Source organism: Oncorhynchus mykiss, chromosome 27, assembly GCF_013265735.2.
Source record: "Oncorhynchus mykiss isolate Arlee chromosome 27, USDA_OmykA_1.1, whole genome shotgun sequence".
Classification (NCBI taxonomy): domain Eukaryota; kingdom Metazoa; phylum Chordata; class Actinopteri; order Salmoniformes; family Salmonidae; genus Oncorhynchus; species Oncorhynchus mykiss.
Genome location: NC_048591.1, coordinates 41601758 through 41623943, shown reverse-complemented (window position 1 = coordinate 41623943; position 22186 = coordinate 41601758). Strand labels below are relative to the sequence as shown.

The 22186-nt window shown below is 44.3% G+C and overlaps 1 protein-coding gene across 5 annotated transcripts in view; it reads left to right on the top strand.

Moving 5' to 3' along the window:
• The window catches only part of LOC118944786 (rho guanine nucleotide exchange factor 26-like), a 107379-nt gene that overhangs the window by 56846 nt on the left and 28347 nt on the right, over positions 1-22186 (top strand). For all 5 annotated transcript variants that reach the window (XR_005040103.1, XR_005040101.1, XR_005040102.1 and 2 more), the window contains exon 11: positions 21222-21376. Coding sequence is in view for 2 of the 5 variants with exons in the window: in XM_036965864.1 (XP_036821759.1) it covers positions 21222-21376 (155 nt within the window). In the remaining 3 variants the exon portion in view is untranslated. The remainder of the gene's footprint in view (positions 1-21221; positions 21377-22186) is intronic.

Sequence of the window (22186 nt, the reverse complement as noted above, 5' to 3'; positions counted from 1 at the left end):
GGGCTTTATGGTAACTCAGTTCACCTCAGTGTGGCCTATAGCTGGGCTTTATGGTAACTCAGTTCACCTCAGTGTGGCCTATAGCTGGGCTTTATGGTAACTCTATAGCTGGGCTTTATGGTAACTCTATAGCTGGGCTTTATGGTAACTCAGTTCACCCCAGTGGGCCTATAGCTGGGCTTTATGGTAACTCTATAGCTGGGCTTTATGGTAACTCTATAGCTGGGCTTTATGGTAACTCTATAGCTGGGCTTTATGGTAACTCTATATCTGGGCTTTATGGTAACTCTATAGCTGGGCTTTATGGTAACTCAGTTCACCTCAGTGGGGCCTATAGCTGGGCTTTATGGTAACTCAGTTCACCTCAGTGGGGCCTATAGCTGGGCTTTATGGTAACTCTATAGCTGGGCTTTATGGTAACTCTATAGCTGGGCTTTATGGTAACTCAGTTCACCCCAGTGTGGCCTATAGCTGGGCTTTATGGTAACTCTATAGCTGGGCTTTATGGTAACTCTATAGCTGGGCTGTATGGTAACTCTATAGCTGGGCTTTATGGTAACTCTATAGCTGGGCTTTATGGTAACTCTATAGCTGGGCTTTATGGTAACTCAGTTCACCTGAGTGGGGCCTATAGCTGGGCTTTATGGTAACTCAGTTCACCCCAGTGTGGCCTATAGCTGGGCTTTATGGTAACTCTATAGCTGGGCTTTATGGTAACTCTATAGCTGGGCTTTATGGTAACTCTATAGCTGGGCTTTATGGTAACTCTATAGCTGGGCTTTATGGTAACTCTATAGCGGGGCTTTATGGTAACTCTATAGCTGGGCTTTATGGTAACTCTATAGTTGGACTTTATGGTAACTCTATAGCTGGGCTTTATGGTAACTCTATATCTGGGCTTTATGGTAACTCTATAGTTGGGCTTTATGGTAACTCTATAGCTGGGCTGTATGGTAACTCTATAGCTGGGCTTTATGGTAACTCTATCTGGGCTTTATGGTAACTCTATAGTTGGGCTTTATGGTAACTCTATAGCTGGGCTTTATGGTAACTCTATAGCTGGGCTTTATGGTAACTCTATAGCTGGGCTTTACGGTAACTCTATAGCTGGGCTTTATGGTAGCTCTATAGCTGGGCTTTATGGTAACCCTATAGCTGGGCTTTATGGTAACTCTATAGTTGGGCTTTATGGTAACTCTATAGTTGGGCTTTATGGTAACTCTATAGTTGGGCTTTATGGTAACTCTATAGCTGGGCTTTATGGTAACTCTATAGCTGGGCTTCATGGTAACTCAGTTCACCCCAGTGAGGCCTATAGCTGGGCTTTATGGTAACTCTATAGCTGGGCTTTATGGTAACTCTATAGCTGGGCTTTATGGTAACTCTATAGCTGGGCTTTATGGTAACTCTATAGCTGGGCTTTATGGTAACTCTATAGCTGGGCTTTATGGTAACTCTATAGTTGGGCTTTATGGTAACTCTATAGCTGGGCTGTATGGTAACTCTATAGCTGGGCTTTATGGTAACTCTATAGCTGGGCTTTATGGTAACTCTATAGCGGGGCTTTATGGTAACTCTATAGCTGGGCTTTATGGTAACTCTATAGTTGGACTTTATGGTAACTCTATAGCTGGGCTTTATGGTAACTCTATATCTGGGCTTTATGGTAACTCTATAGTTGGGCTTTATGGTAACTCTATAGCTGGGCTGTATGGTAACTCTATAGCTGGGCTTTATGGTAACTCTATCTGGGCTTTATGGTAACTCTATAGTTGGGCTTTATGGTAACTCTATAGCTGGGCTTTATGGTAACTCTATAGCTGGGCTTTATGGTAACTCTATAGCTGGGCTTTATGGTAACTCTATAGCTGGGCTTTATGGTAGCTCTATAGCTGGGCTTTATGGTAACCCTATAGCTGGGCTTTATGGTAACTCTATAGTTGGGCTTTATGGTAACTCTATAGTTGGGCTTTATGGTAACTCTATAGTTGGGCTTTATGGTAACTCTATAGCTGGGCTTTATGGTAACTCTATAGCTGGGCTTCATGGTAACTCAGTTCACCCCAGTGAGGCCTATAGCTGGGCTTTATGGTAACTCTATAGCTGGGCTTTATGGTAACTCTATAGCTGGGCTTTATGGTAACTCTATAGCTGGGCTTTATGGTAACTCTATAGCTGGGCTTTATGGTAACTCTATAGCGGGGCTTTATGGTAACTCTATAGCTGGGCTTTATGGTAACTCTATAGTTGGCTTTATGGTAACTCTATAGTTGGGCTTTATGGTAACTCTATAGCTGGGCTGTATGGTAACTCTATAGCTGGGCTTTATGGTAACTCTATCTGGGCTTTATGGTAACTCTATAGTTGGGCTTTATGGTAACTCTATAGCTGGGCTTTATGGTAACTCTGTTCACCTCAGTGGGGCCTATAGCTGGGCTTTATGGTAACTCAGTTCACCCCAGTGTGGCCTATAGCTGGGCTTTATGGGAACTCTATAGCTGGGCTTTATGGTAACTCTATAGCTGGGCTTTATGGTAACTCTATAGCTGGGCTTTATGGTAACTCTATAGCTGGGCTTTATGGTAACTCTATAGCGGGGCTTTATGGTAACTCTATAGCTGGGCTTTATGGTAACTCTATAGTTGGACTTTATGGTAACTCTATAGCTGGGCTTTATGGTAACTCTATATCTGGGCTTTATGGTAACTCTATAGTTGGGCTTTATGGTAACTCTATAGCTGGGCTGTATGGTAACTCTATAGCTGGGCTTTATGGTAACTCTATCTGGGCTTTATGGTAACTCTATAGTTGGGCTTTATGGTAACTCTATAGCTGGGCTTTATGGTAACTCTATAGCTGGGCTTTATGGTAACTCTATAGCTGGGCTTTATGGTAACTCTATAGCTGGGCTTTATGGTAGCTCTATAGCTGGGCTTTATGGTAACCCTATAGCTGGGCTTTATGGTAACTCTATAGTTGGGCTTTATGGTAACTCTATAGTTGGGCTTTATGGTAACTCTATAGTTGGGCTTTATGGTAACTCTATAGCTGGGCTTTATGGTAACTCTATAGCTGGGCTTCATGGTAACTCAGTTCACCCCAGTGAGGCCTATAGCTGGGCTTTATGGTAACTCTATAGCTGGGCTTTATGGTAACTCTATAGCTGGGCTTTATGGTAACTCTATAGCTGGGCTTTATGGTAACTCTATAGCTGGGCTTTATGGTAACTCTATAGCGGGGCTTTATGGTAACTCTATAGCTGGGCTTTATGGTAACTCTATAGTTGGCTTTATGGTAACTCTATAGTTGGGCTTTATGGTAACTCTATAGCTGGGCTGTATGGTAACTCTATAGCTGGGCTTTATGGTAACTCTATCTGGGCTTTATGGTAACTCTATAGTTGGGCTTTATGGTAACTCTATAGCTGGGCTTTATGGTAACTCTATAGCTGGGCTTTATGGTAACTCTATAGCTGGGCTTTATGGTAACTCTATAGCTGGGCTTTATGGTAGCTCTATAGCTGGGCTTTATGGTAACCCTATAGCTGGGCTTTATGGTAACTCTATAGTTGGGCTTTATGGTAACTCTATAGTTGGGCTTTATGGTAACTCTATAGTTGGGCTTTATGGTAACTCTATAGCTGGGCTTTATGGTAACTCTATAGCTGGGCTTTATGGTAACTCTATAGCTGGGCTTTATGGTAACTCTATTGTTGGGCTTTATGGTAACTCAGTTCACCTCAGTGGGGCCTATAGCTGGGCTTTATGGTAACTCAGTTCACCCCAGTGGGGCCTATAGCTGGGCTTTATGGTAACTCTATAGCTGGGCTTTATGGTAACTCTATAGCTGGGCTTTATGGTAACTCTATAGCTGGGCTGTATGGTAACTCTATAGCTGGGCTTTATGGTAACTCTATAGCTGGGCTTTATGGTAACTCTATAGCTGGGCTTTATGTTAACTCTATAGCTGGGCTTTATGGTAACTCAGTTCACCCCAGTGGGGCCTATAGCTGGGCTTTATGATAACTCTATAGCTGGGCTTTATGGTAACTCAGTTCACCTCAGTGGGGCCTATAGCTGGGCTTTATGGTAACTCAGTTCACCCCAGTGGGGCCTATAGCTGGGCTTTATGGTAACTCTATAGCTGGGCTTTATGGTAACTCTATAGCTGGGCTTTATGGTAACTCTATAGCTGGGCTGTATGGTAACTCTATAGCTGGGCTTTATGGTAACTCTATAGCTGGGCTTTATGGTAACTCTATTGTTGGGCTTTATGGTAACTCAGTTCACCTCAGTGTGGCCTATAGCTGGGCTTTATGGTAACTCAGTTCACCTCAGTGTGGCCTATAGCTGGGCTTTATGGTAACTCTATAGCTGGGCTTTATGGTAACTCTATAGCTGGGCTTTATGGTAACTCAGTTCACCCCAGTGGGCCTATAGCTGGGCTTTATGGTAACTCTATAGCTGGGCTTTATGGTAACTCTATAGCTGGGCTTTATGGTAACTCTATAGCTGGGCTTTATGGTAACTCTATATCTGGGCTTTATGGTAACTCTATAGCTGGGCTTTATGGTAACTCAGTTCACCTCAGTGGGGCCTATAGCTGGGCTTTATGGTAACTCAGTTCACCTCAGTGGGGCCTATAGCTGGGCTTTATGGTAACTCTATAGCTGGGCTTTATGGTAACTCTATAGCTGGGCTTTATGGTAACTCAGTTCACCCCAGTGTGGCCTATAGCTGGGCTTTATGGTAACTCTATAGCTGGGCTTTATGGTAACTCTATAGCTGGGCTGTATGGTAACTCTATAGCTGGGCTTTATGGTAACTCTATAGCTGGGCTTTATGGTAACTCTATAGCTGGGCTTTATGGTAACTCAGTTCACCTGAGTGGGGCCTATAGCTGGGCTTTATGGTAACTCAGTTCACCCCAGTGTGGCCTATAGCTGGGCTTTATGGTAACTCTATAGCTGGGCTTTATGGTAACTCTATAGCTGGGCTTTATGGTAACTCTATAGCTGGGCTTTATGGTAACTCTATAGCTGGGCTTTATGGTAACTCTATAGCGGGGCTTTATGGTAACTCTATAGCTGGGCTTTATGGTAACTCTATAGTTGGACTTTATGGTAACTCTATAGCTGGGCTTTATGGTAACTCTATATCTGGGCTTTATGGTAACTCTATAGTTGGGCTTTATGGTAACTCTATAGCTGGGCTGTATGGTAACTCTATAGCTGGGCTTTATGGTAACTCTATCTGGGCTTTATGGTAACTCTATAGTTGGGCTTTATGGTAACTCTATAGCTGGGCTTTATGGTAACTCTATAGCTGGGCTTTATGGTAACTCTATAGCTGGGCTTTACGGTAACTCTATAGCTGGGCTTTATGGTAGCTCTATAGCTGGGCTTTATGGTAACCCTATAGCTGGGCTTTATGGTAACTCTATAGTTGGGCTTTATGGTAACTCTATAGTTGGGCTTTATGGTAACTCTATAGTTGGGCTTTATGGTAACTCTATAGCTGGGCTTTATGGTAACTCTATAGCTGGGCTTCATGGTAACTCAGTTCACCCCAGTGAGGCCTATAGCTGGGCTTTATGGTAACTCTATAGCTGGGCTTTATGGTAACTCTATAGCTGGGCTTTATGGTAACTCTATAGCTGGGCTTTATGGTAACTCTATAGCTGGGCTTTATGGTAACTCTATAGCGGGGCTTTATGGTAACTCTATAGCTGGGCTTTATGGTAACTCTATAGTTGGACTTTATGGTAACTCTATAGCTGGGCTTTATGGTAACTCTATATCTGGGCTTTATGGTAACTCTATAGTTGGGCTTTATGGTAACTCTATAGTTGGGCTTTATGGTAACTCTATAGCTGGGCTGTATGGTAACTCTATAGCTGGGCTTTATGGTAACTCTATCTGGGCTTTATGGTAACTCTATAGTTGGGCTTTATGGTAACTCTATAGCTGGGCTTTATGGTAACTCTATAGCTGGGCTTTATGGTAACTCTATAGCTGGGCTTTATGGTAACTCTATAGCTGGGCTTTATGGTAGCTCTATAGCTGGGCTTTATGGTAACCCTATAGCTGGGCTTTATGGTAACTCTATAGTTGGGCTTTATGGTAACTCTATAGTTGGGCTTTATGGTAACTCTATAGTTGGGCTTTATGGTAACTCTATAGCTGGGCTTTATGGTAACTCTATAGCTGGGCTTTATGGTAACTCTATTGTTGGGCTTTATGGTAACTCAGTTCACCTCAGTGGGGCCTATAGCTGGGCTTTATGGTAACTCAGTTCACCCCAGTGGGGCCTATAGCTGGGCTTTATGGTAACTCTATAGCTGGGCTTTATGGTAACTCTATAGCTGGGCTTTATGGTAACTCTATAGCTGGGCTGTATGGTAACTCTATAGCTGGGCTTTATGGTAACTCTATAGCTGGGCTTTATGGTAACTCTATAGCTGGGCTTTATGGTAACTCTATAGCTGGGCTTTATGGTAACTCAGTTCACCCCAGTGGGGCCTATAGCTGGGCTTTATGGTAACTCTATAGCTGGGCTTTATGGTAACTCAGTTCACCTCAGTGGGGCCTATAGCTGGGCTTTATGGTAACTCAGTTCACCCCAGTGGGGCCTATAGCTGGGCTTTATGGTAACTCTATAGCTGGGCTTTATGGTAACTCTATAGCTGGGCTTTATGGTAACTCTATAGCTGGGCTGTATGGTAACTCTATAGCTGGGCTTTATGGTAACTCTATAGCTGGGCTTTATGGTAACTCTATAGCTGGGCTTTATGGTAACTCTATAGCTGGGCTTTATGGTAACTCAGTTCACCCCAGTGGGGCCTATAGCTGGGCTTTATGGTAACTCTATAGCTGGGCTTTATGGTAACTCAGTTCACCTCAGTGGGGCCTATAGCTGGGCTTTATGGTAACTCAGTTCACCCCAGTGGGGCCTATAGCTGGGCTTTATGGTAACTCTATAGCTGGGCTTTATGGTAACTCTATAGCTGGGCTTTATGGTAACTCTATAGCTGGGCTGTATGGTAACTCTATAGCTGGGCTTTATGGTAACTCAGTTCACCCCAGTGGGGCCTATAGCTGGGCTTTATGGTAACTCTATAGCTGGGCTTTATGGTAACTCTATAGCTGGGCTTTATGGTAACTCTATAGCTGGGCTTTATGGTAACTCTATAGCTGGGCTGTATGGTAACTCTATAGCTGGGCTGTATGGTAACTCTATAGCTGGGCTTTATGGTAACTCTATAGCTGGGCTGTATGGTAACTCTATAACTGGGCTTTATGGTAACTCTATAGCTGGGCTTTATGGTAACTCTATAGCTGGGCTTTATGGTAACTCTATAGATGGGCTTTATGGTAACTCTATAGCTGGGCTTTATGGTAACTCAGTTCACCCCAGTGGGGCCTATAGCTGGGCTTTATGGTAACTCAGTTCACCTCAGTGTGGCCTATAGCTGGGCTTTATGGTAACTCTATAGCTGGGCTGTATGGTAACTCTTTAGCTGGGCTTTATGGTAACTCAGTTCACCCCAGTTGGGCCTATAGCTGGGCTTTATGGTAACTCTATAGTTGGGCTTTATGGTAACTCTATAGTTGGGCTTTATGGTAACTCTATAGCTGGGCTTTATGGTAACTCTATAGCTGGGCTTTATGGTAACTCTATAGGTGGGCTTTATTGTAACTCTATAGTTGGGCTTTATGGTAACTCTATAGCTGGGCTTTATGGTAACTCTATAGCTGGGCTTTATGGTAACTCTATAGCTGGGCTTTATGGTAACTCTATAGCTGGGCTTTATGGTAACTCTATAGCTGGGCTTTATGGTAACTCAGTTCACCCCAGTGGGGCCTATAGCTGGGCTTTATGGTAACTCTATAGCTGGGCTTATGGTAACTCTATAGCTGGGCTTTATGGTAACTCTATAGCTGGGCTTTATGGTAACTCTATAGCTGGGCTTTATGGTAACTCAGTTCACCTCACTGTGGCCTATCGCTGGGCTTTATGGTAACTCTATAGCTGGGCTTTATGGTAACTCAGTTCACCCCAGTGGGGCCTATAGCTGGGCTTTATGGTAACTCTATAGCTGGGCTTTATGGTAACTCTATAGCTGGGCTTTATGGTAACTCTATAGCTGGGCTTTATGATAACTCTATATCTGGGCTTCATGGTAACTCAGTTCACCCCAGTGTGTCCTATAGCTGGGCTTTATGGTAACTCTATAGCTGGGCTTTATGGTAACTCTATAGCTGGGCTTTATGGTAACTCTATAGCTGGGCTTTATGGTAACTCTATAGCTTGGCTTTATGGTAACTCAGTTCACCCCAGTGAGGCCTATAGCTGGGCTTTATGGTAACTCTATAGCTGGGCTTTATGGTAACTATATAGCTGGGCTTTATGGTAACTCTATAGCTGGGCTTTATGGTAACTCTATAGCTGGGCTTTATGGTAACTCAGTTCACCTCAGTGTGGCCTATAGCTGGGCTTTATGGTAACTCTATAGCTGGGCTTTATGGTAACTCTATAGCTGGGCTTTATGGTAACTCTATAGCTGGGCTTTATGGTAACTCTATAGCTGGGCTTTATGGTAACTCAGTTCACCTCAGTGTGGCCTATAGCTGGGCTTTATGGTAACTCAGTTCACCTCAGTGTGGCCTATAGCTGGGCTTTATGGTAACTCAGTTCACCCCAGTGGGGCCTATAGCTGGGCTTTATGGTAACTCAGTTCACCTCAGTGTGGCCTATAGCTGGGCTTTATGGTAACTCTATAGCTGGGCTTTATGGTAACTCTATAGCTGGGCTTTATGGTAACTCTATAGCTGGGCTTTATGGTAACTCTATAGCTGGGCTTTATGGTAACTCTATATCTGGGCTTTATGGTAACTCTATAGATGGGCTTTATGGTAACTCAGTTCACCTCAGTGGGGCCTATAGCTGGGCTTTATGGTAACTCAGTTCACCTCAGTGGGGCCTATTAGCTGGGCTTTATGGTAACTCTATAGCTGGGCTTTATGGTAACTCAGTTCACCCCAGTGTGGCCTATAGCTGGGCTTTATGGTAACTCTATAGCTGGGCTTTATGGTAACTCTATAGCTGGGCTTTATGGTAACTCTATAGCTGGGCTTTATGGTAACTCTATAGATGGGCTTTATGGTAACTCTATAGCTGGGCTTTATGGTAACTCAGTTCACCTTAGTGGGGCCTATAGCTGGGCTTTATGGTAACTCAGTTCACCCCAGTGTGGCCTATAGCTGGGCTTTATGGTAACTCTATAGCTGGGCTTTATGGTAACTCTATAGCTGGGCTTTATGGTAACTCTATAGCTGGGCTTTATGGTAACTCTATAGCTGGGCTTTATGGTAACTCTATAGCGGGGCTTTATGGTAACTCTATAGCTGGGCTTTATGGTAACTCTATAGTTGGACTTTATGGTAACTCTATAGCTGGGCTTTATGGTAACTCTATAGTTGGGCTTTATGGTAACTCTATAGTTGGGCTTTATGGTAACTCTATAGTTGGGCTTTATGGTAACTCTATAGCTGGGCTGTATGGTAACTCTATAGCTGGGCTTTATGGTAACTCTATCTGGGCTTTATGGTAACTCTATAGCTGGGCTTTATGGTAACTCTATAGCTGGGCTTTATGGTAACTCTATAGCTGGGCTTTATGGTAACTCTATTGCTGGGCTTTATGGTAACTCTATAGCTGGGCTTTATGGTAACTCTATAGCTGGGCTTTATGGTAACTCAGTTCACCCCAGTGTGGCCTATAGCTGGGCTTTATGGTAACTCTATAGCTGGGCTTTATGGTAACTCTATAGCTGGGCTTTATGGTAACTCTATAGCTGGGCTTTATGGTAACTCTATAGATGGGCTTTATGGTAACTCTATAGCTGGGCTTTATGGTAACTCAGTTCACCTTAGTGGGGCCTATAGCTGGGCTTTATGGTAACTCAGTTCACCCCAGTGTGGCCTATAGCTGGGCTTTATGGTAACTCTATAGCTGGGCTTTATGGTAACTCTATAGCTGGGCTTTATGGTAACTCTATAGCTGGGCTTTATGGTAACTCTATAGCTGGGCTTTATGGTAACTCTATAGCGGGGCTTTATGGTAACTCTATAGCTGGGCTTTATGGTAACTCTATAGTTGGACTTTATGGTAACTCTATAGCTGGGCTTTATGGTAACTCTATAGCTGGGCTTTATGGTAACTCTATAGCTGGGCTTTATGGTAACTCAGTTCACCCCAGTGTGGCCTATAGCTGGGCTTTATGGTAACTCTATAGCTGGGCTTTATGGTAACTCTATAGCTGGGCTTTATGGTAACTCTATAGCTGGGCTTTATGGTAACTCTATAGATGGGCTTTATGGTAACTCTATAGCTGGGCTTTATGGTAACTCAGTTCACCTTAGTGGGGCCTATAGCTGGGCTTTATGGTAACTCAGTTCACCCCAGTGTGGCCTATAGCTGGGCTTTATGGTAACTCTATAGCTGGGCTTTATGGTAACTCTATAGCTGGGCTTTATGGTAACTCTATAGCTGGGCTTTATGGTAACTCTATAGCTGGGCTTTATGGTAACTCTATAGCTGGGCTTTATGGTAACTCTATAGCTGGGCTTTATGGTAACTCTATAGATGGGCTTTATGGTAACTCTATAGCTGGGCTTTATGGTAACTCAGTTCACCTTAGTGGGGCCTATAGCTGGGCTTTATGGTAACTCAGTTCACCCCAGTGTGGCCTATAGCTGGGCTTTATGGTAACTCTATAGCTGGGCTTTATGGTAACTCTATAGCTGGGCTTTATGGTAACTCTATAGCTGGGCTTTATGGTAACTCTATAGCTGGGCTTTATGGTAACTCTATAGCGGGGCTTTATGGTAACTCTATAGCTGGGCTTTATGGTAACTCTATAGTTGGACTTTATGGTAACTCTATAGCTGGGCTTTATGGTAACTCTATAGTTGGGCTTTATGGTAACTCTATAGTTGGGCTTTATGGTAACTCTATAGTTGGGCTTTATGGTAACTCTATAGCTGGGCTGTATGGTAACTCTATAGCTGGGCTTTATGGTAACTCTATCTGGGCTTTATGGTAACTCTATAGCTGGGCTTTATGGTAACTCTATAGCTGGGCTTTATGGTAACTCTATAGCTGGGCTTTATGGTAACTCTATAGCTGGGCTTTATGGTAACTCTATTGCTGGGCTTTATGGTAACTCTATAGCTGGGCTTTATGGTAACTCTATAGCTGGGCTTTATGGTAACTCAGTTCACCCCAGTGTGGCCTATAGCTGGGCTTTATGGTAACTCTATAGCTGGGCTTTATGGTAACTCTATAGCTGGGCTTTATGGTAACTCTATAGCTGGGCTTTATGGTAACTCTATAGATGGGCTTTATGGTAACTCTATAGCTGGGCTTTATGGTAACTCAGTTCACCTTAGTGGGGCCTATAGCTGGGCTTTATGGTAACTCAGTTCACCCCAGTGTGGCCTATAGCTGGGCTTTATGGTAACTCTATAGCTGGGCTTTATGGTAACTCTATAGCTGGGCTTTATGGTAACTCTATAGCTGGGCTTTATGGTAACTCTATAGCTGGGCTTTATGGTAACTCTATAGCGGGGCTTTATGGTAACTCTATAGCTGGGCTTTATGGTAACTCTATAGTTGGACTTTATGGTAACTCTATAGCTGGGCTTTATGGTAACTCTATATCTGGGCTTTATGGTAACTCTATAGTTGGGCTTTATGGTAACTCTATAGTTGGGCTTTATGGTAACTCTATAGCTGGGCTGTATGGTAACTCTATAGCTGGGCTTTATGGTAACTCTATCTGGGCTTTATGGTAACTCTATAGTTGGGCTTTATGGTAACTCTATAGCTGGGCTTTATGGTAACTCTATAGCTGGGCTTTATGGTAACTCTATTGCTGGGCTTTATGGTAACTCTATAGCTGGGCTTTATGGTAGCTCTATAGCTGGGCTTTATGGTAACCCTATAGCTGGGCTTTATGGTAACTCTATAGTTGGGCTTTATGGTAACTCTATAGTTGGGCTTTATGGTAACTCTATAGTTGGGCTTTATGGTAACTCTATAGCTGGGCTTTATGGTAACTCTATAGCTGGGCTTTATGGTAACTCTATAGCTGGGCTTTATGGTAACTCTATAGTTGGGCTTTATGGTAACTCAGTTCACCTCAGTGTGGCCTATAGCTGGGCTTTATGGTAACTCAGTTCACCCCAATGGGGCCTATAGCTGGGCTTTATGGTAACTCTATAGCTGGGCTTTATGGTAACTCTATAGCTGGGCTTTATGGTAACTCTATAGCTGGGCTGTATGGTAACTCTATAGCTGGGCTTTATGGTAACTCTATAGCTGGGCTGTATGGTAACTCTATAGCTGGGCTTTATGGTAACTCTATAGCTGGGCTTTATGGTAACTCTATAGCTGGGCTTTATGGTAACTCTATAGCTGGGCTTTATGGTAACTCTATAGCTGGGCTTTATGGTAACTCTATTGCTGGGCTTTATGGTAACTCAGTTCACCCCAGTGGGGCCTATAGCTGGGCTTTATGGTAACTCTATAGCTGGGCTTTATGGTAACTCAGTTCACCTCAGTGGGGCCTATAGCTGGGCTTTATGGTAACTCAGTTCACCCCAGTGGGGCCTATAGCTGGGCTTTATGGTAACTCTATAGCTGGGCTTTATGGTAACTCTATAGCTGGGCTTTATGGTAACTCTATAGCTGGGCTGTATGGTAACTCCATAGCTGGGCTTTATGGTAACTCAGTTCACCCCAGTGGGGCCTATAGCTGGGCTTTATGGTAACTCTATAGCTGGGCTTTATGGTAACTCTATAGCTGGGCTTTATGGTAACTCTATAGCTGGGCTGTATGGTAACTCTATAGCTGGGCTGTATGGTAACTCTATAGCTGGGCTTTATGGTAACTCTATAGCTGGGCTGTATGGTAACTCTATAACTGGGCTTTATGGTAACTCTATAGCTGGGCTTTATGGTAACTCTATAGCTGGGCTTTATGGTAACTCTATAGATGGGCTTTATGGTAACTCTATAGCTGGGCTTTATGGTAACTCAGTTCACCCCAGTGGGGCCTATAGCTGGGCTTTATGGTAACTCAGTTCACCTCAGTGTGGCCTATAGCTGGGCTTTATGGTAACTCTATATCTGGGCTGTATGGTAACTCTATAGCTGGGCTGTATGGTAACTCTTTAGCTGGGCTTTATGGTAACTCAGTTCACCCCAGTGGGGCCTATAGCTGGGCTTTATGGTAACTCTATAGTTGGGCTTTATGGTAACTCTATAGTTGGGCTTTATGGTAACTCTATAGCTGGACTTTATGGTAACTCTATAGCTGGGCTTTATGGTAACTCTATAGGTGGGCTTTATTGTAACTCTATAGTTGGGCTTTATGGTAACTCTATAGCTGGGCTTTATGGTAACTCTATAGCTGGGCTTTATGGTAACTCTATAGCTGGGCTTTATGGTAACTCTATAGCTGGGCTTTATGGTAACTCTATAGCTGGGCTTTATGGTAACTCAGTTCACCTCAGTGGGGCCTATAGCTGGGCTTTATGGTAACTCAGTTCACCCCAGTGGGGCCTATAGCTGGGCTTTATGGTAACTCTATAGCTGGGCTTTATGGTAACTCTATAGCTGGGCTTTATGGTAACTCTATAGCTGGGCTGTATGGTAACTCCATAGCTGGGCTTTATGGTAACTCAGTTCACCCCAGTGGGGCCTATAGCTGGGCTTTATGGTAACTCTATAGCTGGGCTTTATGGTAACTCTATAGCTGGGCTTTATGGTAACTCTATAGCTGGGCTGTATGGTAACTCTATAGCTGGGCTGTATGGTAACTCTATAGCTGGGCTTTATGGTAACTCTATAGCTGGGCTGTATGGTAACTCTATAACTGGGCTTTATGGTAACTCTATAGCTGGGCTTTATGGTAACTCTATAGTTGGGCTTTATGGTAACTCTATAGATGGGCTTTATGGTAACTCTATAGCTGGGCTTTATGGTAACTCAGTTCACCCCAGTGGGGCCTATAGCTGGGCTTTATGGTAACTCTATAGCTGGGCTTTATGGTAACTCTATAGCTGGGCTTTATGGTAACTCTATAGCTGGGCTGTATGGTAACTCTATAGCTGGGCTGTATGGTAACTCTATAGCTGGGCTTTATGGTAACTCTATAGCTGGGCTGTATGGTAACTCTATAACTGGGCTTTATGGTAACTCTATAGCTGGGCTTTATGGTAACTCTATAGCTGGGCTTTATGGTAACTCTATAGATGGGCTTTATGGTAACTCTATAGCTGGGCTTTATGGTAACTCAGTTCACCCCAGTGGGGCCTATAGCTGGGCTTTATGGTAACTCAGTTCACCTCAGTGTGGCCTATAGCTGGGCTTTATGGTAACTCTATATCTGGGCTGTATGGTAACTCTATAGCTGGGCTGTATGGTAACTCTTTAGCTGGGCTTTATGGTAACTCAGTTCACCCCAGTGGGGCCTATAGCTGGGCTTTATGGTAACTCTATAGTTGGGCTTTATGGTAACTCTATAGTTGGGCTTTATGGTAACTCTATAGCTGGGCTTTATGGTAACTCTATAGCTGGGCTTTATGGTAACTCTATAGGTGGGCTTTATTGTAACTCTATAGTTGGGCTTTATGGTAACTCTATAGCTGGGCTTTATGGTAACTCTATAGCTGGGCTTTATGGTAACTCTATAGCTGGGCTTTATGGTAACTCTATAGCTGGGCTTTATGGTAACTCTATAGCTGGGCTTTATGGTAACTCAGTTCACCTCAGTGGGGCCTATAGCTGGGCTTTATGGTAACTCAGTTCACCCCAGTGGGGCCTATAGCTGGGCTTTATGGTAACTCTATAGCTGGGCTTTATGGTAACTCTATAGCTGGGCTTTATGGTAACTCTATAGCTGGGCTGTATGGTAACTCCATAGCTGGGCTTTATGGTAACTCAGTTCACCCCAGTGGGGCCTATAGCTGGGCTTTATGGTAACTCTATAGCTGGGCTTTATGGTAACTCTATAGCTGGGCTTTATGGTAACTCTATAGCTGGGCTGTATGGTAACTCTATAGCTGGGCTGTATGGTAACTCTATAGCTGGGCTTTATGGTAACTCTATAGCTGGGCTGTATGGTAACTCTATAACTGGGCTTTATGGTAACTCTATAGCTGGGCTTTATGGTAACTCTATAGCTGGGCTTTATGGTAACTCTATAGATGGGCTTTATGGTAACTCTATAGCTGGGCTTTATGGTAACTCAGTTCACCCCAGTGGGGCCTATAGCTGGGCTTTATGGCAACTCAGTTCACCTCAGTGTGGCCTATAGCTGGGCTTTATGGTAACTCTATATCTGGGCTGTATGGTAACTCTATAGCTGGGCTGTATGGTAACTCTTTAGCTGGGCTTTATGGTAACTCAGTTCACCCCAGTGGGGCCTATAGCTGGGCTTTATGGTAACTCTATAGTTGGTCTTTATGGTAACTCTATAGTTGGGCTTTATGGTAACTCTATAGCTGGGCTTTATGGTAACTCTATAGCTGGGCTTTATGGTAACTCTATAGGTGGGCTTTATTGTAACTCTATAGTTGGGCTTTATGGTAACTCTATAGCTGGGCTTTATGGTAACTCTATAGCTGGGCTTTATGGTAACTCTATAGCTGGGCTTTATGGTAACTCTATAGCTGGGCTTTATGGTAACTCAGTTAACCCCAGTGAGGCCTATAGCTGGGCTTTATGGTAACTCTATAGCTGGGCTTTATGGTAACTCTATAGCTGGGCTTTATGGTAACTCTATAGCTGGGCTTTATGGTAACTCTATAGCTGGGCTTTATGGTAACTCAGTTCACCTCACTGTGGCCTATCGCTGGGCTTTATGGTAACTCTATAGCTGGGCTTTATGGTAACTCAGTTCACCCCAGTGGGGCCTATAGCTGGGCTTTATGGTAACTCTATAGCTGGGCTTTATGGTAACTCTATAGCTGGGCTTTATGGTAGCTCTATAGCTGGGCTTTATGGTAACCCTATAGCTGGGCTTTATGGTAACTCTATAGTTGGGCTTTATGGTAACTATAGTTGGGCTTTATGGTAACTCTATAGTTGGGCTTTATGGTAACTCTATAGCTGGGCTTCATGGTAACTCTATAGCTGGGCTTTATGGTAACTCTATAGCTGGGCTTTATGGTAACTCTATAGTTGGGCTTTATGGTAACTCAGTTCACCTCAGTGTGGCCTATAGCTGGGCTTTATGGTAACTCAGTTCACCCCAATGGGGCCTATAGCTGGGCTTTATGGTAACTCTATAGCTGGGCTTTATGGTAACTCTATAGCTGGGCTTTATGGTAACTCTATAGCTGGGCTGTATGGTAACTCTATAGCTGGGCTTTATGGTAACTCTATAGCTGGGCTGTATGGTAACTCTATAGCTGGGCTTTATGGTAACTCTATAGCTGGGCTTTATGGTAACTCTATAGCTGGGCTTTATGGTAACTCTATAGCTGGGCTTTATGGTAACTCTATAGCTGGGCTTTATGGTAACTCTATAGCTGGGCTTTATGGTAACTCAGTTCACCCCAGTGGGGCCTATAGCTGGGCTTTATGGTAACTCTATAGCTGGGCTTTATGGTAACTCAGTTCACCTCAGTGGGGCCTATAGCTGGGCTTTATGGTAACTCAGTTCACCCCAGTGGGGCCTATAGCTGGGCTTTATGGTAACTCTATAGCTGGGCTTTATGGTAACTCTATAGCTGGGCTTTATGGTAACTCTATAGCTGGGCTGTATGGTAACTCCATAGCTGGGCTTTATGGTAACTCAGTTCACCCCAGTGGGGCCTATAGCTGGGCTTTATGGTAACTCTATAGCTGGGCTTTATGGTAACTCTATAGCTGGGCTTTATGGTAACTCTATAGCTGGGCTGTATGGTAACTCTATAGCTGGGCTGTATGGTAACTCTATAGCTGGGCTTTATGGTAACTCTATAGCTGGGCTGTATGGTAACTCTATAACTGGGCTTTATGGTAACTCTATAGCTGGGCTTTATGGTAACTCTATAGATGGGCTTTATGGTAACTCTATAGCTGGGCTTTATGGTAACTCAGTTCACCCCAGTGGGGCCTATAGCTGGGCTTTATGGTAACTCAGTTCACCTCAGTGTGGCCTATAGCTGGGCTTTATGGTAACTCTATATCTGGGCTGTATGGTAACTCTATAGCTGGGCTGTATGGTAACTCTTTAGCTGGGCTTTATGGTAACTCAGTTCACCCCAGTGGGGCCTATAGCTGGGCTTTATGGTAACTCTATAGTTGGGCTTTATGGTAACTCTATAGTTGGGCTTTATGGTAACTCTATAGCTGGGCTTTATGGTAACTCTATAGCTGGGCTTTATGGTAACTCTATAGGTGGGCTTTATTGTAACTCTATAGTTGGGCTTTATGGTAACTCTATAGCTGGGCTTTATGGTAACTCTATAGCTGGGCTTTATGGTAACTCTATAGCTGGGCTTTATGGTAACTCTATAGCTGGGCTTTATGGTAACTCTATAGCTGGGCTTTATGGTAACTCAGTTCACCCCAGTGGGGCCTATAGCTGGGCTTTATGGTAACTCTATAGCTGGGCTTTATGGTAACTCTATAGCTGGGCTTTATGGTAACTCTATAGCTGGGCTTTATGGTAACTCAGTTCACCTCACTGTGGCCTATCGCTGTGCTTTATGGTAACTCTATAGCTGGGCTTTATGGTAACTCAGTTCACCCCAGTGGGGCCTATAGCTGGGCTTTATGGTAACTCTATAGCTGGGCTTTATGGTAACTCTATAGCTGGGCTTTATGGTAACTCTATAGCTGGGCTTTATGGTAACTCTATAGCTTGGCTTTATGGTAACTCAGTTCACCCCAGTGGGCCTATAGCTGAGCTTTATGGTAACTCTATAGCTGGGCTGTATGGTAACTCTATAGCTGGGCTTTATGGTAACTCAGTTCACCCCAGTGGGGCCTATAGCTGAGCTTTATGGTAACTCTATAGCTGGGCTTTATGGTAACTCTATAGCTGGGCTTTATGGTAACTCTATAGCTTGGCTTTATGGTAACTCAGTTCACCCCAGTGAGGCCTATAGCTGGGCTTTATGGTAACTCTATAGCTGGGCTTTATGGTAACTCTATAGCTGGGCTTTATGGTAACTGTATAGCTGGGCTTTATGGTAACTCTATAGCTGGGCTTTATGGTAACTCTATAGCTGGGCTTTATGGTAACTCAGTTCACCTCAGTGTGGCCTATAGCTGGGCTTTATGGTAACTCTATAGCTGGGCTTTATGGTAACTCTATAGCTGGGCTTTATGGTAACTCTATAGCTGGGCTTTATGGTAACTCTATAGCTGGGCTTTATGGTAACTCAGTTCACCTCAGTGTGGCCTATAGCTGGGCTTTATGGTAACTCAGTTCACCTCAGTGTGGCCTATAGCTGGGCTTTATGGTAACTCAGTTCACCCCAGTGGGGCCTATAGCTGGGCTTTATGGTAACTCAGTTCACCTCAGTGTGGCCTATAGCTGGGCTTTATGGTAACTCTATAGCTGGGCTTTATGGTAACTCTATAGCTGGGCTTTATGGTAACTCAGTTCACCCCAGTGGGCCTATAGCTGGGCTTTATGGTAACTCTATAGCTGGGCTTTATGGTAACTCTATAGCTGGGCTTTATGGTAACTCTATAGCTGGGCTTTATGGTAACTCAGTTCACCCCAGTGTGGCCTATAGCTGGGCTTTATGGTAACTCAGTTCACCCCAGTGTGGCCTATAGCTGGGCTTTATGGTAACTCAGTTCACCCCAGTGGGGCCTATAGCTGGGCTTTATGGTAACTCAGTTCACCTCAGTGTGGCCTATACCTGGGCTTTATGGTAACTCTATAGCTGGGCTTTATGGTAACTCTATAGCTGGGCTTTTTGGTAACTCTATAGCTGGGCTTTATGGTAACTCAGTTCACCCCAGTGGGGCCTATAGCTGGGCTTTATGGTAACTCTATAGCTGGGCTTTATGGTAACTCAGTTCACCTCACTGTGGCCTATCGCTGGGCTTTATGGTAACTCTATAGCTGGGCTTCATGGTAACTCTATAGGTGGGCTTTATTGTAACTCTATAGCTGGGCTGTATGGTAACTCTATAGCTGGGCTTTATGGTAACTCAGTTCACCCCAGTGGGGCCTATAGCTGGGCTTTATGGTAACTCTATAGCTGGGCTTTATGGTAACTCTATAGCTGGGCTTTATGGTAACTCTATAGTTGGGCTTTATGGTAACTCTATAGCTGGGCTTTATGGTAACTCTATAGCTGGGCTTTATGGTAACTCTATAGGTGGGCTTTATTGTAACTCTATAGTTGGGCTTTATGGTAACTCTATAGCTGGGCTTTATGGTAACTCTATAGCTGGGCTTTATGGTAACTCTATATCTGGGCTTTATGGTAACTCTATAGCTGGGCTTTATGGTAACTCAGTTCACCCCAGTGGGGCCTATAGCTGGGCTTTATGGTAACTCTATAGCTGGGCTTTATGGTAACTCTATAGCTGGGCTTTATGGTAACTCAGTTCACCTCAGTGGGGCCTATAGCTGGGCTTTATGGTAACTCTATAGCTGGGCTTTATGGTAACTCTATAGCTGGGCTTTATGGTAACTCTATAGCTGGGCTTTATGGTAACTCTATAGCTGGGCTTTATGGTAACTCTATAGTTGGGCTTTATGGTAACTCTATAGCTGGGCTTTATGGTAACTCTATAGCTGGGCTTTATGGTAACTCTATAGCTGGGCTTTATGGTAACTCTATAGCTGGGCTTTATGGTAACTCAGTTCACCCCAGTGGGGCCTATAGCTGGGCTTTATGGTAACTCTATAGCTGGGCTTTATGGTAACTCTATAGCTGGGCTTTATGGTAACTCTATAGCTGGGCTTTATGGTAACTCAGTTCACCCCAGTGGGGCCTATAGCTGGGCTTTATGGTAACTCTATAGCTGGGCTTTATGGTAACTCAGTTCACCCCAGTGGGGCCTATAGCTGGGCTTTATGGTAACTCAGTTCACCCCAGTAGGGCCTATAGCTGGGCTTTATGGTAACTCTATAGCTGGGCTTTATGGTAACTCTATATCTGGGCTTTTTGGTAACTCAGTTCACCCCAGTGGGGCCTATAGCTGGGCTTTATGGTAACTCAGTTCACCCCAGTAGGGCCTATAGCTGGGCTTTATGGTAACTCTATAGCTGGGCTTTATGGTAACTCTACATCTGGGCTTTTTGGTAACTCTATAGCTGGGCTTTATGGTAACTCAGTTCACCCCAGTGGGGCCTATAGCTGGGCTTTATGGTAACTCTATAGCTGGGCTTTATGGTAACTCTATAGCTGGGCTTTTTGGTAACTCTATAGCTGGGCTTTATGGTAACTCTATAGCTGGGCTTTATGGTAACTCTATAGCTGGGCTGTATGGTAACTCTGTAGCGGAGCTTTATGGTAACTCAGTTCACCCCAGTGGGGCCTATAGCTGGGCTTTATGGTAACTCTATATCTGGGCTGTATGGTAACTCTATAGCTGGGCTGTATGGTAACTCTATAGCTGGGCTTTATGGTAACTATATAGCTGGGCTTTATGGTAACTCAGTTCACCCCAGTGGGGCCTATAGCTGGGCTTTATGGTAACTCTATAGCTGGGCTGTATGGTAACTCTATAGCTGGGCTGTATGGTAACTCTATAGCTGGGCTTTATGGTAACCTTATAGCTGGGCTTTATGGTAACTCTTTAGCTGGGCTTTATGGTAACTCTATAGCTGGGCTTTATGGTAACTCTATAGCTGGGCTGTATGGTAACTCTATAGCTGGGCTTTATGGTAACTCTATAGCTGGGCTTTATGGTAACTCAGTTCACCTCAGTGGGGCCTATAGCTGGGCTTTATGGTAACTCTATAGCTGGGCTTTATGGTAACTCAGTTCACCCCAGTGTGGCCTATAGCTGGGCTTTATGGTAACTCTATAGCTGGGCTTTATGGTAACTCAGTTCACCCCAGTGGGGCCTATAGCTGGGCTTTATGGTAACCAGCCAGCTGTTCACACACACTACACAGGAATGTCTGGAGTACGTTACATTTGTAAACCTTCATATTGATTGTCTGTGTGTGTGTGTGTCTCTCCCCCCCAGCCCTTCCCACTGGTGTCGTCCTCTAGGTGGATGGTGAAGAGAGGGGAGCTCACAGCCTTCGTGGAGGAGAACGGCATCTTCTCCAAGAGGATGTCACGGCAGCAGGTCTACTTCTTCCTCTTCAACGACGTTCTCATCCTCACCAGGAAGAAGAGGTGGGTCCACAGTCTCACTAGCCAATTACAGCCAATCCCACAGTCTCCTGACCAATCACAGTCAACTCCAGTCTCAATAGCCAATCACAGCTAACTCCTACAGTCTCGCTAGCCAATCACAGTGAACTGCACATTTTCACTAGCCAATCTCAGCCAATCCCACAGATAGAGAGGGTGGTGGTGGTGATGAAGGAAAGTTTAGGTATGGTAAATATGACTATGGACAAGCTCAGATTCTCTGTAGGTCGTTGCGACAGAGTTATGAGCGGGAAACTCTGTGTTCATGTGTGTTGTCTCTCTGGTATGAGTCAAGTGTGACTTTGGAGTATGGGCCGTTTCCCAGAACACACCTCAGCACCCTGTCCCAGCATGGTGACAGTGGAGGTGTAGCCACGGGGCTCCAGTTTTTATCTTTCACTTTCTCAGAAGATATGGGACCATTTCTGGCAGGCTCTACCTGGTTGATTTATTAGAGGGAAGGTACTCATGATAGCTCTTAGTAATGAAAACAAAACTACTTCAGTCAGTTCAACTGTGAGGTCGACTACTGGAACAAGCAGTGGAACCTTTAGCACAAGTGTAACGGCCTGGCTGAACATACAAACATGTCTCTGTTGGTGTGCTCACAATCTGTGTGTGTGTGTGTGTGTGTCTGTACATGTGTCTGTGTATCAGTACTGAGCCTATGGATCTGCACATTGTCAGCAGGATCAGAAGGGAAGCTTGCTTTACCCCCCCCCCCCCAGGAACATTCTGCGCTCCGTCAATACAATATGACTTCCTGGAAACCAGATGGCTCTCATTAATTCG